The sequence below is a fragment of the Chrysemys picta genome, chromosome 4 (genome assembly GCF_011386835.1).
Source record: "Chrysemys picta bellii isolate R12L10 chromosome 4, ASM1138683v2, whole genome shotgun sequence".
Lineage (NCBI taxonomy): Eukaryota > Metazoa > Chordata > Testudines > Emydidae > Chrysemys > Chrysemys picta.
Genome location: NC_088794.1, coordinates 22,134,056 through 22,151,514, shown reverse-complemented (window position 1 = coordinate 22,151,514; position 17,459 = coordinate 22,134,056). Strand labels below are relative to the sequence as shown.

At 46.8% G+C, this 17,459-nt stretch overlaps 1 protein-coding gene across 2 annotated transcripts in view; it reads left to right on the top strand.

Moving 5' to 3' along the window:
• The first annotated feature begins 628 nt into the window (after positions 1–628).
• MDFI (MyoD family inhibitor) overlaps positions 629–17,459 on the top strand; it is a 40,425-nt gene continuing 23,594 nt past the window's right edge. Inside the window, exons 1-2 of one of the 2 annotated variants that reach the window (XM_024110339.3) lie at positions 629–1,030; positions 1,391–1,495. In XM_024110339.3, coding sequence (XP_023966107.1) covers positions 1,402–1,495 — 94 coding nt within the window. In that variant the 5' untranslated portion in view covers positions 629–1,030; positions 1,391–1,401. Of the gene's footprint in view, positions 1,031–1,050; positions 1,221–1,390; positions 1,496–17,459 lie in introns of those variants that run through there. The other variant, XM_024110338.3, reaches the window with a different exon arrangement.

The window sequence follows — 17,459 nt, the reverse complement described above, 5'->3', positions numbered from 1 at the left end:
ATATTGACCTCATTTTGTAGATGGGGAAACTGAGGCACAAAGAGGGGAAAGTGACTTGTCCAAGGACAGACGGTGACTTAGTAGCAGAGTCAGGAATAAAATGCGTCTCTCCTGACTTCTGGCCGTGTGTCCTAGTTACATGACAATCCTTCGCACAAGAATATGTAGTCATACTGTAAGTATATTGGGCCACATCTACATCAGTATTTGGGAGCATTACTGCTGGAGAAGACAGGCTATTGTTTTTGTTCATGCAACACAAGGGAGGTTTTGATGATTTTTCGAAGTAGGCTTGCTGTCCCTTTTTGCTTCCTTGCCGCTGTTTGAAAATTGATCCTTTGAGTTTAAAGAAAAACAAATGTGGATTAAAAAATGTGGAGATCAAAGACTTAAGCATTGGCAGAAGGATATAGTAAGCCCATGCTCGTCCCACTTTTCCCTGTTCCCCCCACCATACTTTGACTGCTTGGCTCTACTCCCCCAAAAAAGAAATCCGCTTTTTTTTTTTTCGTTCCTTTTTAAAGTGGCTTTGTGGATTGTTGTGTCTGTTTGTTTGTTCTCGCTGCTTTTTTTAAATCGTAGTGCCAACCAGCTTATTATAGGCTGCATGAACTCCAAATATCTCCAGCATGAAGGAAACTGGGTAATCAGCCCTGAATGCAATTTCCTGTGTGAGAGACGGGAGGCAGAGCTTACAGTCTGGAGATAGACTGCACAAACTTGTCCAGTTGTAACCTAACACTGCTCTGAAGAAAGAGCTGCAAAGATAAAGACGTGAAGTGTCCTCTTTATTTGAAAGTGCAGGACAGTCCTGGCAGGGACAAGGCACCAGGAAGGGCATTTTTAAGGAATATGTAAAGATAAAGGAAGAAAGAAAGACAAGTTGAAGAAATCTAGTTGAAGAGGGCTGGAGGAGTGGGGTGTTTGGAGAAGGGAGCAGCTGCAGAGACCTGAAGGAGACCTTCATATGGAGAGGACGATAGGATGACACTCCACTTGTGGGAGCTCCATTAAAGTGTAAACAAAAAAAGTGAGTTTCTCCAATGTGTCTGTGTATTCTTGGGGGTGGGAATTGGCTGATCACAGGATTCCTCAATGCAGCTGGGACTGAAATGTGTCTGGAGGGAAGCTTATGCAGAACTGGAGTTTCTTGCAGCTGAACAATCAAGCAAAGTTTTGTGCATGTGGATGCGGCAGTTGGGGAGAGGTGTCCTGCCCGGGTGAGTTAGAAATCACTTCTTGGGGTTATGCGATTTCCTTCTTGTCTCCCCACCTAAAGTCTTCATGCTGATTCATTCCATGTGAGAGTTCCTCATGGCTGGGTTGTTTAGCAATCTTCAGTGAGCTTCTCTCTCTCACTGTCTTGATCTGCATGTGGTGTGTCTGGCAGGTCCCAGTCAGATGTCCCAGCTGAGAAGTGATCTCTCAAGCCATTCTGACTCACTCAATGGAGACCCCGTGCCGGATCAGACACCCTTCCTGCCCACTAGCACAGGTAAGCACAAGGGGCTTTTGTCTCCCTCGCTTTAAACTTACAGGGACTTGTCTCTCTCTGGCCACTGGCAGGAGCCCTAGGCTTCCCTGTTCTTTTTATTTGTTAAGTAGAAGTCTTTGTCCAACTTACTGGATTATAAAGAGAATTGTAGCTCTTTGTGGCTGAGCACAACGTGAGCTAGATCCTCGGCTGGTGGAAATCAGCATGGCTCCACTGAACTTAAAATAGCTGTGCTGTTTTCCACCAGCTGCCCTGTGTGAATATCCACCACACAATGGGGATCAGAACCCCAGCTGGTGAAAATCCAGGGAAGCTAATGGAACCCCACCAGCTGGTGATCTGTGGGTGTGGGGCGGGGGATGATGCCACTAGGACAAGAAAGTTTGTGTGAAACTTTCCCGCAAAGTTTCTGTAACTTTCCCATTTCTAATGGGACTTCACCAAGAGCCAGGATCGGTGGGAGCAAGGGCGCTGGAGATGAAAGGTGCTTGCTGAGCTGTTTTCCTGGCTTGGGAAGAGGAGAGGATGTTGGCTCTGCGGGAGCCAAAGGGTTAAAGAGCAGGCAGACGAAATGTTGCAGAGACTTATTGGCGAGGGGCTCACCTCCAGGCTTAAAGCCCACCACTTCCTTTCCCATATTTTCTCTCTCTCTCTCCAAAGACACTATTGTGCTCTCGCACGCTGGCTGTGTGGGACGTAACCTCTCCGAAGGGGGGAAAGGGAGCTTGGGTTTCTTTCTGCTGCCTCCTGCCTGGGTTGCAGACCGTGCAGTGGGAGCCCTGATGCAGCTGCACTGAAGCTTTGGCTTCTCACAAGAACTTTTGTCTCCGTTCAGTCGCCGCGTGTTCTTGGGCCTGGGCCAGCTCCTTGCGAGATGCGGCTTCCCCCCACCCTCGCTCTGGGCCCTGATCCTATTAAATTTAATAACATCCTCTAGCCCCTGCTCCGTACCCGGAGAAAGCTGTCTGCTTTATTCCTTCCCCAGATCTGGCTTCAAGCCCCACAATCGGAAGGTGGGGAGGCTCTGGGTTGCTGTATGTAGGGGGGTCCATCCGGTACCCATGGACTGGCCAAAGATCAGAGAAGATCAGTGCTCCGATGGCAAACCATGGGGAGACCATCGGGTGGATCAGAGCCTGATCCTGCCACCCTTGCTCATGGCACGTGGCGCTCAGTCCCTTGACGCCTGTAAGATCGCTCAGTAAATGCTCCTCAAAAGGGGTCAGGGCTGCAGAATCAGGCCCTAAATAAGTGGGTTCCCTGGATCCCTGATTGCCTCCATCTCCTCCTCGCCCTGGAGCAAATCCAGTGAAATTCCACTACCCGTGAGAGTCCTGCTCTCTTTCCATGCATCGCGCTGTGTTAGCTGCAGTGTGCTGGCTCTGAGAAAGCCTTCTCTTGGAATGTAGCTATTGTGTGTGGGGAGGGGAATCAATTTGACCAGAAGAGGTTTCCAGGCTACTAAATGATGACTCTTCGCCAGCTGACTCTGAGCGAGTTGTATACGTAATAAGCTCTCCTGTAATTTAATATTACCTGCTGTAGAACTCTAACGCTATGTGAAAGTTGTCCCGTTGTTGTTATTATGGCAACACCATAATGCCTTCATTTGCATTTGCCGTAATGAGAATGTTGATTGGGCCGGAGTCTTTGGCTTTTCCGGGGGATGTCACGCACAGTTGGAGGACCTCCATTGTCAGCGCAATTGGCTTCCGCAGATATTTACATGGAGAAACTACACTGAAGGGCAGATTGAGAGGAATGGGTCAGAGCAGGAAACTGACAGCGAAAGGTGAAACACAGCCTATTGTGTGTGCTGTCAGAGTGAGACACAAAAGAGGCCAAATTAATTCCTGGTGTAATTCCACTGATGGACTTATCCTGGAATGTGCCAGGGCCCAGATTTCAGAGAATACATTCCCTTGTTATGTTCCCCCAAGATTTCCAACTTCTCCACTTTCTGTCCCAAACTCTTGTGTGTTGTTGCTGTTTAGCGGCTGACATGTTCCACCACAGAGGTGGCTGCACCGCAGGGAAGAATTCTGTGCATCAATGGCCACTGCTTTCCACCCCAGAGGTGGATTCATTTCAGTGGTGGGTGAGCAGTCCATAACAACCTCTGCAGGGCTAGGTGGGTTTTACTCGGGAAGTTAGCCCAAGCCTTGGCTGGTGCCGCAACATCTATACAACTATTTTGAGTGCACTGGTGCAGTTCTGTCTACCCGGGCAATGTAGACATACCCATCAGCAGTCTGTGATGGAGTAAGTACTTGAATCCAAGTCTTCAAAGTCCCATGCTAGCACCACTGGGTTCCATCTCTTTCACAGCCTGCTCTTGGGGCATGGGACTTTGGCCTAGATCTAGGTTGCTACATAGCAGAGGTTCGACAGGGCAAGAGTTCTCAGCTTTCAAAATACCAGAAGCTCCTACCCCTGTTTGAAAAGGCACCAAGTGCCATTGCTTCCTGGGAGACACTCCCTGGTCCATGCAGAGCCAGAATTCCACCGAGAAGAGTCCATTCCTGCTCTTTGCTGAGGACTGAGGTGAGATGTTTGTTGTTGTTTTTTATCCATCAGGGTAAGAGCAGCTGCTCCTTGCGGCCTTTCCCTTTGCAGGATTTTCATCCTTGTTTGCAGGGCAATCCGGGGATGGCATCCAGTCTGTCTGCACAGTGTTATTTGCGGAAACCTTGTCTCTTGGGAAGGGGGGATTTGAACCCAATAACCCTTTCAAATATAATTCAGGAAGCCAAATTAACTTGGTGAGATTGAGTTGATAAAATAGGTGGGGAAACTGAGGTGCACGGAGGCTCAAGGCGAGCGAACCTGTGGCAGAGCTGGGGACAGAATCCAGGTCTCCCCACTCTTAGTCTCATTCCTCACTATGGAGCCGTGCGGTTTCTACCTTGTGAAAAATGACGTGACCTGGATATTTCTTCTGGGATCTCTGTCCCCTCTCTTAGTAACCATCTCTGAAGATGGATCCCAGGTTATCACAACCTTCTTCTCACCGCAGGGAGGGCTGGACCCAGGTACCTAGGTACCATCAAAGCAGCCCCTTTGACAGGGCTGCACAGAGGAGGGGACAAGTGGGGCAATTTGCCCCAGGCAAGCCCGGGCCGAGAATCCCTTTCCTGGCTAGAGGCGCCTTTTTAATTTTTACTCACCCAGCGGCGGTCCGGGTCTTCGGCGGCATTTCGGCAGCGGGGGGCCCTTCAGTGCTGCCAAAGACACGGAGCGAGTGAAGGACCCACCGCCACCGCCGACTCGGAGCACCGCCCGGTGAGTATAAGCGCCGCAGCGGGTGGCGCCTTTTTTTATGTCCGCTCCCCCGCTTTGCCCCAGACCCCCTGAATCCTCTGGGCGGCCCTGCCCTTTGAATTACCAGAGGACAGCGCTAGAGAAAGATGAGAATCTGCTGGTTTCATGTCCAGCAGTGAACGAGTGAGCACAGGCGGCCCATACTTAGATGCCACCTTCATATGGCAGCCTGTTGGCTCGTATGGGCCAGTCTTTCTATGACCTTACTTTAGCATGAATGCCCTATAGACTTTTCTCTTTCTCCATCACTTCCCTAGAGCTGGTTGGAAAATATCAGTTATTTTCTCACGTGGCATTTAGGGGCAAAGAAAATCTGGGCCTTTTGATTTTTGAAGAGAATTTAAAAAAAAAATCTATTGTTTCACCCCAAAAAAATCTCCCGTTTCTGATTTTTCATTTCCCTCCCCCTTTTCCAGAATAGAACAAATGGAGGGAACAGCTGGCACAACGTTTGGGAGGGGCTGAAGAAAAAATGAAAAATGTAGAGAAGAAACGAATATTTGGGACAGCTTTTTTTGGGGTGGTGGAAGCCATTTTCCGTCAAAAAAATCGGTTTTGATGGGAAAATTTGGACAAGTTCTACACTCCTCCTCTCTCTCTTCCCCCTGCCCTCTTTCTCCTGGGTACACACACAACTTTTCCTCCCCTCTCTGTCATATGCACCCCAGATAGTCTCTCTGGCCACTCCACCTGCAGCGTAAGCATCTCACACCCAGTGAGCTCAACTCTGCCCCTGTCAGAGGCTGCCGGTGACTCCCCAGCACAACTGGGAGCAGGCCTTGGCCGACGGTGCTTCGTTTCTGGGCTCCCCGTTGACATCCACTCCCCGGCTTGGCTACAGTAGCCAGCAATTCTGCGGCTTCCTCAGTCTGAGCGGGGGAAAGGGGAGTGTACTTAACATGCGAGCACACACACACACAGTGGTTTTTTTGACCATTCACAATGAGTTTGCCCTGAGGTATAACATGGGGCTGAAAGCAGTTCTGTCTCGAGGCCCCAGCCCAGCCCCGCTGTACCGCAGGCCCAGCCCCTGTGACAGGCCCAGACAATGCCTCTTTCATAGAGGGCGCAGCAGAAGTCTCCCTCGGAGCTCAGCTTCTCTGGAAATGGGAGCTCTGCTGAGCTGGGTTTGCTGGGGCGCAAACCACAGGCCGCCCTGCCCAGTCCATTGTCCTGCCCGTACCGCAATCAAGATCAATGGAGGAGGTGCTGGGACTGGAGGCCTTGTCCACATGGGAGAGTTTTTCCAGTATACGTTTTTCCACTACAGCTCCACTGGTGTAACTATGCCAAAAGAGTGCATTCACACCGCTTTATTTACGCCAGCTTAAATCTCTTCTCTTATGAATCATGCAGCTCTCTGCTTTTTCAAAATAACTGCACTCTTGGCACATCTCCCTTGGTGCCCTATTCCACCACTACATTCTCTGCCTCCTGGGATTTTTCTCGTGTTGCACGGTCAGATACCTTCGGGAACCTGCTGGCATCCTGGGACTTGGGGACAAACTATCAAACTCCCATGATTCCTTTCCAGAATCATTTGGTTTTAGCAAGCCAGCACCACTTCCAAACTGCTGTCAGGCCGTATGGGGAAAGCCCGGCTGCTTGGCACGATCCTGACAGTCAGGGATACAAACAGGGCACCCCAGAGGTATTGGCAGTCGAGAATGAGACCTCAGAAATGTTTGCTGTGGGGCATCATATGGGGGAAGCTTAAGTACAGCCACTGGCTTGCATGTGTGAAGGACTGTGCGTTCCTGAGTGGTCAGTCAGATAGCTTGTCGGTTCTGTCCCCCTGGTTGATCTGTGGACTCGGTGCCCCTCCCTCACCTGAGGGGCGGGGACTTCCGATATTTTGGTGGGCTCTATCCAGACCTGAGACGGGCTGACAACTTGTCCTCCCTGCCAAATTCGTACTTAGGACTCATCTACCTGCAGTGTTGCACCAGTTTAACGCCAGGTGCAGCTTGAAAGCGATTTAAGTTCTGTCTACACGGCAGTTGGCGGTGTAATTTCCAGCTCGGGTAGATATAGTCACGCCCTCTCGGATTGAGCTCGCACGCTAAACATAGCAGCGTCGCTGCAGCTGCACAGGTGGCAGGACAGCTAGCCACCCCAAGTACATCCCTGTCTGAAAGCTTAGGCACGTCTTCGCACGGCTGGCCCATCGCACGGCCCACGCAGCCACGACTACACTGCTATTGTGTACTAGCATGATCCAAGCTAGCACTGGGATAGACTCATGGATTCCAAGACCAGAAGGGGCAATTATGATCATCTTGTCTACCCTCCTGTATAACACAGGCCAGAGGACTTCCCCAAAATATTTCCTAGAGCAGAGTTTTTAGAAAAACAGCCAGTCTTGTCTTGATTTAGAAATTGCCAGTGATGGAGAATCCACCACAACACTTGGTAAATTGTTCCAGTGGTTAATTACTCTCACCATTAGACATTTATGCCTTATTTCCAGTCTGCATTTGTCTAGCTTCAACTTCCAGCCATTGGATTGTGTTAGACCTTTCTCTGCTAGACTGAAGAGCCTATAATGAAATCTGTGTTTCCTGTGTAGATACTTACCGACTGTAATCAAGTCACCCCTTAACCTTCTCTTTGTTAAGACAAATAGATTGAGCTCTTTCAGTCTATCAGGCAGATTTTCTAATCCTTTAATCAATCCTTGTGGCTGTTCTCCGACCCCTTTCCAATTTATCAACCTCCTTCTTGAAATGTAAGCACCAGAACTGGACCCAATATTCCAGTGGCGGTTGCACCAGTGCCAGATACAGAGGTCAAATAACCTCTGTACTCCTACTTGAGATTCCCATTGATACAGCCCAAGATCACACTCGCTCTTTTGGCCACAGTGTCACGCTGGCAGCTGATTATCCACCCCACCCCACCCCCAAATCTTTTTCAGAGCCTCTGCTTCCCAGGAGAGAGTCCCCTATTGTGTAAGGATGGCCTGCGTTCTTTGTTCCTAGATGTACACATTTACATTTAGCTGTATTCAAATGCATATTGTTGGCATGTGCCCAATTTGCCAAACCATCCAGATCGCTCTGAATCAATGACCTGGTCTCTTCATCATTTACCACTCCCCCAGTTTTTGTTTCATGTGTAAACTTTATCACTAATGATCTGATGTTTTCTTCCAGGTCATTGATAAAAATGTTAAATAGCGCAGGGCCACGAACTGGTCCCAGTAGGACCCACCTGGAAACACATCTGCTTGATGACGATTCGCCATTTACAGTTCCATTTTGAGACCTATCAGTTAGCCAGTTTTTATTCCATTTAATGTGTGACACGTTAATTATATATCACTCTCGTTTTTTAATCAAAACGTTGTTCAATACCAAGTGACCTCCAGTTCCAGTATAGACCTACCCTTAATTAAACTGGTGCAAACCCATGTATGGATGCTCTTATTTTGATTTAGTTTAAATTGCGTATGTTGGAAGATTATGTAGGACAGTATATAAGGAGTGAAACTAGAGAAGGAGGGCCAGATTTCAGGTGGGACCTAGTTTTGTGTGACACTCGGAGTTTAGGAATGCAAACCAGTGGCCAGTCCTCTCAGTATGTAACATTGGCCTCTCTGCATGCACAATGCAGGGCCGCCCGGGGGGAGGAGGGGGGCAATTTGCCCCGGGGCCCCCACGAGAATATAGTATTCTATCGTATTGCAACTTTTTTTTATGGAAGGAGCCCCCAAAATTGCTTTGCCCCAGGTCCCCTGAATCCTCTGGGCGGCCCTGGCACAGTGAAGATCTCTTTCTACAACTCTGCCTGCCTGCCATGTCACTTATTGCACAGTTCAGGAACAGGTTTAAACTAAGTGAAAATAAATCTTTTTTAAACTGAATTGAGAGAGCCCACACAAGAGCTGGCACCAGTTTAAGTAACTTGATTGCAAAATGTGTGTGCAAACAGCCTCTCAAAAAAAAATTAGAAACAACCAACCAGTTTTTTTTCATTTTGCCCCCCAAAAAAACAATAAAAAGCTTTCTGCGCCAAACACCTGACATCTATATTTTGCTTCTCCAAGTTTCATTGCAATTAGTGAAACTGCTGCATTTGTTTAAAATTAAAAAAAAAAAAAAAAAGGATTCTTTCTGGCATTTTCAAAGATTCCAGTTTCAAAACAAAACAAAACAATCCCTCAACTGGGTTCTGCTGTTTGCCACTAGAGTGCTGTGTTCTTCCTCTAGCTTCTAATTAAATTTCCTTTGAAATCGCCTGCCGAGATTCTGAGAGTTGCAGAAACCAGATAACGCCCCTTTTTCTTTTTCTGGAGTTTTTCATATTTTCCCAGAAGTGTAACAAGATGTGCATGGCAGTTGTGATCTCTCCTTCTGTGTCCCCGTAGCCTGATCCTTCCTTGGGGGATTTTGTGTCAGGGCCTGCGTTCAGCATGGGCCCTACGTACAGGACATCATTCATTTCTTTCGCCTGCTTTGTGCTTGGGCTGTCCTCTCCTTGGCTTCTCAACACCAGGCTGCATGGGAGGGTAATGGAGATGCCATAACCAAACATGGTCTTCTGGGTAAAGCACTACTGTGCGCCTCGGTAGCTCTTGGTTCAGTAGCTCACTTTGCTACACGGTGCCCCATGGCAAGTCACAGCAGCCAATGTTTTCCAAAAGTGGCTAGTCTTTTGGGGTGCCTCCATTTCTGGGGGGCCCTATTTGGAGACATCTTAAAGGGGCCTGATTCCCGACAAAGCTGAGCACCCGTTCTCTGAAAATCATACCCCTTTAAAGGTAGAAACCCAAAATCATTCATCATTTTTGCAAAGTCTTGGCCTAATTTTGTGTGTGTGTGTGTGTGTGTGTGTGTGTGTGTGTGTGTGTGTGTGTGTGAAAGAGAGAGAGGGGGAGAGGGAGAGGGAGAGAGTTCCCCGTCTCTAAAATGGGGGTGACAATACTCCCTTTTTCTCACCTTTTGCCTTTCTTATCTATTTAGATTGTGAGCGTTTTGGGGTGGAGACTTTCCCTTACATGTAGTCTACGCAGCAAAAACAAACCAACAAACAAAAGCAGGTGCAGATGTTCGCCAGGGCCCTGAAACCCAGTGACAGGAAAGGTCTCGGAGCCCAGGTTCCAGCCCGAGCCCAAATGTCTACCCTGCTGTTTTTGGCCCTGCAGTGCAAGTCCCATGAGCCTGAGTCAATTGACCTGGACTCTGAGACTCACTGCTGTGGGGTTGGTTTTTTGTGCAGTATAGATGTAACCTATGAATACAGACAGCACCTAGCACAGTGGGGCCTTGTTCTTGGTTGGGGTAGGTCCAATACAAAGAAGAAGAAGAAAAGGAGAAACACCCTCTTTCTCATCCTCCCCAAACCTTTGCTGAGGTTCTGAAATGTTCTGATACTTGTCAGTGTTGGTGGCTTTTTATTGTCACTTCTGATTTCCAGCTAGGTCTTGTGAAAGTCCTGAACCCAAGCCTTGAACCCTGGCTTCAAACTTGCAGAGTTCATGGCTAGTCAGATCTGTGGTTTGTTTCAATTCAGAGCGCTAGGGCCAGATCCTCAGCAGGTGGAAACCATCGTAGCGCCACTGACTTGAACAGAGCTGTACTGATTGATGCCAGCTGAGGTTCTGGATGATAAATGAATCCAGAAGTAGGTGCAGATTCCAAACACCTTGAAGTTCAAACCCTGCATTTCAGCTCAGGCCCATCTCAGGCGACAGGAAATATGCATGCCCAAAAGAACATGTGCGAAGCTTTACCAGGGATGTCTCCAGCCAGCAGCAGAGAAATCTGGTGAGAACTAAGCTTCTCTCATCCCTACAAGGAAGGGAGAGATAAAGGGGCCTCTGCTTGACCTTTGGCCAGTGCTTTGTAGGTTTCTTTTAATCCCCCAAACTCTGCATAAGGCACCTTAACACCCATATCATTTTGGAATTTTTATTGCCCTCTCTACCCAGGTATACATTCTGTCTTGTACATTCCAGGTTTGGCTGTAATGTCTCCTTCCCTGGATAAGGAGGTTGAAAATTAAAGAGAACGCAGTATCAGTAGAGGTCACGGGCTGCAGCGTCTGATGTAGGATAATAGCCTCTTGTGCTGAGCTTTGGAATTTTGTACCCTGGGATGTGAGCACCAAATTGACCACTGTTTACTGTTGGTTTTGCTGATGGGCACCCTTGGACCAGCCTGTTCCATTCTGTTTCCGCTGCAGGATAAATAATCTGATTGAAAGAGGAATGCAGAGCCCGGGTCTGGGTAGAGTAGGGAATTATCAATGGGAGCTGGAAATTCTCACCTCTTGGGCTAACTGTAGCCCTGCTTGGGAATGACAGAAAGATGGTATCGAATGACGACTGTTTGGTGTTCTCTATGTATGGCAGGTCTCGGTTCCTAGTGGGCCGGGGTCCTCGTCATGAAATAGCCATCCCAAGTGGCACTGACAGGCATTGCTGGAGACTGAACTGCTCTTTCCTCACTATATGTGGCCGCTCCAGGTCAGGACTCAGGCATGTTGGCAGGGTGGGGAAATCTGGCCCTGTTGCTGTACCTGTTTTGTGGATAAACAGATGACTTCAGGCTGCACAGCCGTCACTCCAGCCTGTCTCGCAACCGGTGTCAATTCTGATGCACCAAGCAGGAATGTGTTTACCCAGTTTGGCAACTTTCAATTCCCTGGCTAAGAACCCAGGTGCAACACGTTCTCAGGAGCAGATGCAAATTTGCACGGAAAGCAAGTTGGACGATTTAAGGTCTCCATGAGAAATGACTTGCTCCACCCAAATGGCCTAATCATTGGACTGCTTTGCAGTCATTAGACCAACAGCTATGTAATCTGTGGCCCATATAGAGTGACCAGATGTCCTGATTTTATTGGGACAGTCCCAATTTTTGGGTCTTTTTCTTATATAGACTCCTATTACCTCCCACCCCGTGCCCCGATTTTTCACATTTGCTGTCTGGTCACCCTAAGCCAGGGGTCAGCAACCTTTCAGAAGTGTTGTGCCGAGTCTTCATTGATTCACTCTAATTTAAGGTTTCATGTGCCAGTAATACATTTTAACGTTTTTAGAAGGTCTTTCTATAAGTCTATAATAGATAACTAAACTATTGTTGTATGTAAAGTAAATAAGGTTTTTAAAATGTTTAAGAAGCTTCATTTAACATGAAATTAAAATGCAGAGCCCCCCGGACCGGTGGCCAGGACCCGGGCAGTGTGAGTGCCACTGAAAATCAGCTCGCGTGCCGCCTTCGGCACGTGTGCCATAGGTTGCCTACCCCTGCACTAGACCCATAAAGCTTTGTGCTGCCTTTTTAAAAGGAGTTTATTCCCAGTTGAGGTAAGTGTTATGATCCCAGGCCCAGATTGGTCTGTCTATACTCAGTACTACCCCAGAAATTCTGGATTCTCCTCCCTTTTCTAGAAGGGGTATGTTGTCTACTGGTTAGAGCAGAGGGGGAGTTGGGATTAAGGACTGCAAAATTCTGTTTTCTTAGCTCTGCTGCTATGTTGCCTTGGATGGACACCTCTCTGGCTCCCCCTCTCCTTTCCCCCCCCCCCACACACACACAGTAAAGTGGGAGTAGTAATCACTTTCTGTTTCACAGGCTTGTTGAGATGAGATTGTATGAATGTAAAGTGCACTGCGATCAGGTTCTGTAAAGTTGGACCCTTGTACAAAACCCTAAGATGGCTAGCTAGAACTTAGAATGAAAGGTGCTCTATGGGTGCAAATTATTGTTCTCGTTAATAATGATGTGCATCAGCTCACATTTATCTATTCTTCAACTAACTTTTTCTAAGAACTCTTAGGTTAGAAAGGCACAATTTTCCCTGGCAGAACCTATGCTAGTTGGACCCTGTAAGGTTATATAATTACTGTACCCAGCATGTCCTTAACTAGGCTCTCCATAATTTGCCCTGGCATTGTGGTGTGGTTCGTTGGGCTGTAGTTCCCACAATCTCCTTGGATTTGCTAGGCACCGTATTATCAGCTTTCCAAGCTTCAAGGATAATTGCTGTTTTTAAAGCTATGTTAAATGCCTCAGGGTCTGATCCAGCAGCCTTCACTCATGCAAAACTCCCAGTGAAGTCAAGGAGGAGTTTGCCTCTGTATGGAAGAATAGGAAGAGGCCAATATGGCTCTGTCAGGAGCTCTTCAATGACCTAAAAATCAAAAAGGAATTCTGTAAAAAGGGGAAACATGAATGAATTGCGACAGAGGAGTACAAAAGAATAGCACGCGTATGCAGGGACAAAATCAGAAAGTGTAAGGAACAAAATGAGTTACACCTAGCGAGCGACAAAAAGCAATAAGAAGACGTTCTTTAAATACATTAGGACCAAGAGAAAGATGAAGGAAAGTGCAGGTTCTCTTCTTAGCAGGGAAGGAGAGCTAATAACGGATGACATAAAGAAGGCTGAGAGATTTAATGCCTATTTTGCATCATTATTCACTAATAAAAGCTCAAGGTGACCAGATACTCAACATAATTAATATTAACAAAAAGGGGGGGAAGATATGCAAGCCAGAACAGGTTCAAGAATATTTAGATAAATTAGATGTATTCAATAGGGCAGAGCCTGATGAAATTCATACTAAGGTTCTTAAGGTACTAACTGAAGCAATCTCAAAACCATTGGAGAACTCATGGAGGACGTGTGAGGTCCCTGAGGACTGAAGAAGGGCAAACATTATACCTGCCTTTAAAAGGGGGAACAAAGAGGACCAAGGGAATTATAGACCAGTGGGCCTAACTTCAATATCTGGAAAGATACTGGAATAAATTATTAAGCAATCAGTTTGTAAGTGCCTAGACGATAATAGGGTTATAAAAAGTAGTCAGCATGGATTTGTCAAGAACAAATCATGCCAAACCAACCTAATTTCCTTCTTTGATAAGGTTACTGGCCTCATGGATGGGGGGAAGTAGTTGAAATGATACATCTTGATTTTAGTAAGGCTTATGCCACAGTCCCACATGACATTCTCATAAGCAAATTAGGGAAATGTGGTCTAGATGAAATCACTCTAAGGTGGGTGCAACTGGTTGAAAGACCGTACTCACAGAGGAGTTGTCAATGGTTTGCTCTCAAACTGGGAGGCGGTATCTAGTGAGGTACCGGAGGGGTCAGTTCTGGGTCCAATACTATTCAATATTTTCATGAATGACTTGGATAATGGTCCAGAGAGTGTGCTTATAAAATGTGTAGATGGCACCGAGCTGGGAGGGGTTGCAAGCACTTCGGAGCACAGGATTAGAATTCAAAATGACCTTGGCAAATTGGTCTGTAATCAATAAGGTGAAATTCAGTAAAAACAAGTGCAAAGTACTTCATTTAGAAAGGAAAAATCCAATGCACAACTACAAAATGAAGTATAACTGGCTAGGGGGTAGTACTGCTGAAAAGGATCTGGGGGTGATAGTGGATCACAAATTGAATGTGAGTCAACAATATGAGGCCGTTCAAAAAAAAGGCTAATATCGTTCTAGGGTGTATTAACAGGAATGTTGTATGTAAGACCTGGGAGGTAATTGTCCCGCTCTACCTAGCACTGGGGAGGCCTCAGCTAGAGTACTGTGTCCAATTCTGGGTGCCACCACTTTGGGAAAGATGTGGATAAAGTGGAGAGAGTTCAGAAGAGAGCAACACACATGATCAAAGGTTTAGAAAACCCGACGTGCGAGGAAAGGTTAAAAAAACTGGGCATGTTTAATCTTGAGAAAAGAAGCCTGAGAGGGAATCTAATAACCGTCTTCCAATACGTTAAAGGCTGTTCTACAGGGGACGGTGATCAATTGTTCTCCTTGTCCACTGAAGATAGGACAAGAAGTAATGGATTTAATCTGCAGCAAGGGAGATTCAGGTTAGATATGAGGAAAAACTTTCTAACTATAAGGATAGATAAGCTCTGGAACAGGCTTCCAACAGAGGTTATGGAATCCTTTTCATCGGAGGTTTTTAAGAACAAATTGGACAAACCCATGTCAGGGATGGCCTAGATTTATTTGGACCTGCCTCCGTGCAGGGGACTGGACTTGATGATCTCTTAAGGTCCCTTCCAGCCCTACATTTCTGTGATTCTATGATCTTGGGTCCCTTGGTTTTATCACAACCCTCAGTCTTGCTGACACATGTATTGATTCAGCAAAGCCCTTAGGGACTATTCACATGCTGGACGTGTGCACAAATGTTTTGCTGAATCGGGCTCTTACTGCATGTTAGCATCTCAAGATGTTCTGTAACCTCCTCCATGGAGAACCCCTCTCTCTTGTCTGTTTAGATTGTATGTTTGGCCGGGCTGGGACTGTTTCTTTGTGCATATACAGCAGCTAGCTTGTTGAAGTCTCTAAGCATTGCTCTAATACAAATAAATAGTAATAAGGCTGCATTCTGATCTCCTGTAAGAAATATCCTTTGAATAGGAATTTCCCCGTGACCTTCCACAGTAAAAGATTCAGCTAACTTCTCCGCTACTACATCATCCTCTCTAATTCCCCACCAGACCTTCTCCCCTTGGGGGCCTGGGTCTCCAGTCATGCACAGGCAGCTTAATGCTTCAAATGTACATTGGGACATGATTATTTTTGTTCGTTTCTGGCTCGCTGTTCATCACATGGAGACTTAGTCTCGCATCTGTGGCTGTCTTCATTGCAAATGAAGGTGTGTGTTTACCTCAAGAATGATGGGGGGGGAGAAGCTTGATCTCAGCTAGCAAAATCAAGAGAAAAACTGCCTGTGCCTTGTTACCACTAGGATTTTGCATTACGATAGCTCTCTCTCCATGTAAAGACACACTTCGTTTCTGAAGTGAAGACGTAGCCACTTGCAGTGGTGTAAATCAGGAGGAATTGCACTGAAGTCAATAGGGTTTTAGCTGTTGTAGGTAGCAGAAAAATTAAGTGTCTCATACAGGAGTTTATTTCCAGTTTTAACCTTTCTTGAAATATGTTGTATTGTGTTGTTCAAACAGCTGGTGTTTTAGCTATGTGCGTTTCCATTTTGCCGTGCTGGTTTTACTTTCCTCCTCTTTAATTTGAGGGGGGAGGTCTGCTCCGAGGTACACAAACTTTCTCTCCCTCTAATACCGGGGCCTCTCCGTGCTGAGACTTCTGCCGTGTCCTGAACTGGTGAGCGTTTCCTTGGTAAAAGGGTTTCCTTGTACCGTGCTGGGAGTGGGACATGGTTTGGGCCAAGTCATCTGAATGGTTTAACCTTGATTGTTGTTTGTTCAGTGCCTAGAGGCTGCTACTCGGCTCAGGGCTCCATGGGTGCTCTGCATATAGCCAGTGAGAGACCTTCCCTGTGCCAGAGGTGGGATTTTCAAGGAGCCAAAGGGAGGAAGGTGGCCAGATTCTATTTTATACTCCGTGGGGGTTGAATGCCTTAGCGTGCCCTTGAGAAGCCCAGCCTCAATCCACAAGCCAGACAAAGGGGGTGGGATAGGTTGTTTTAATACCCCATCTCATGGATTACAAAATTGTCCACGACAGGAGTTCTTGCAGTGATTCTGAAGCAGCTGGCACAGGCCATTGTCAGAGAGGGGCCTGTGTGCTGACCAGCTTGGCTGTCCCTATGCCTTTATGTCTCTACCCACCAGAACACTATAAATAACAAATAATAATAACCCTGGTGTGGAGCTGGCGAGTTATTTGTGGTTTTGCTAAGGAAGTAACTTTTCATAGAAACAAACATTGGTGACCAAACGCCTCATGGTCCAGCAGCGAAAATGTTTTATACACCATCACCCAAGCGTGCCGAGAGACACTGGGGCAAATGCTGCCAGGGTAAGCAGCCAAGGTATGGAAATCGGTGAAAGCAAAGCTGTGTTTGATGTGTCAGGAGCTCACTGATTAGCTTGTGCTCTGCTGTGGTTTTCTGGGCATTTCTCTTCCCCGCTCCCCCTCCTTTCTCTGAATATCTTTGAATCTGAAAGGCTTTAGTGCATTAATTTCAGACCGAATGTAAATAAGCCATTTGGATTTCCCCAGTCGAGCAAACTTTCAAAACAGAGTTTTGTTTCTCTCTCTCTCTCCTTCTCCAATCTTGCATATGGGATTGGAGGATTTTTCTCGCACTCCCTCCACCATATTCTAAATCGCCTAATCACGTTCTAAAATAGTCATTTGGGGGGGTCAGTAAACCACCTGGATGGACGAGGCAGTATATGTGGGAAAACCAAGAGAGATCACTCATTCATTTTATCTGCAAAAAAACAGATTAGAAAGCTCCCAAACGGTATATTGTTGCACAGTAGCATGTTGATAATGGCAAGCACCTCAGTAGAGTATATCTTTGTTTATCTCTCCATCCACCATCATCTTTCCTCTCCCTAGTCATCCCTGGGAGATTAAAGGGAAGAGAAAGATGAAGACAAAAATGGCAAGAGAATCCATGCCTTCATTCATATGAAAAGGGGACTCTAGCCAACACGCTAGATACAGATGCTCTTCAAGTTTGGAAGGGCATAAGTCTGGATCTAACCATGGTGACTGCCCCTCCTTGTCCTCTTTGGAATGGGTCAAACCAATGTTCTAGGTCCAAACACCCCAAGTTTTGCAAAAAGAAGAGGTTTGCTTCGGACCTTGGCAATCGAAATACATTTCTAACTTCAGGGCACAAGGCAACCTCTAGCTCAGAGAATTAGGGAGAAACTTTCCCTCTTTTA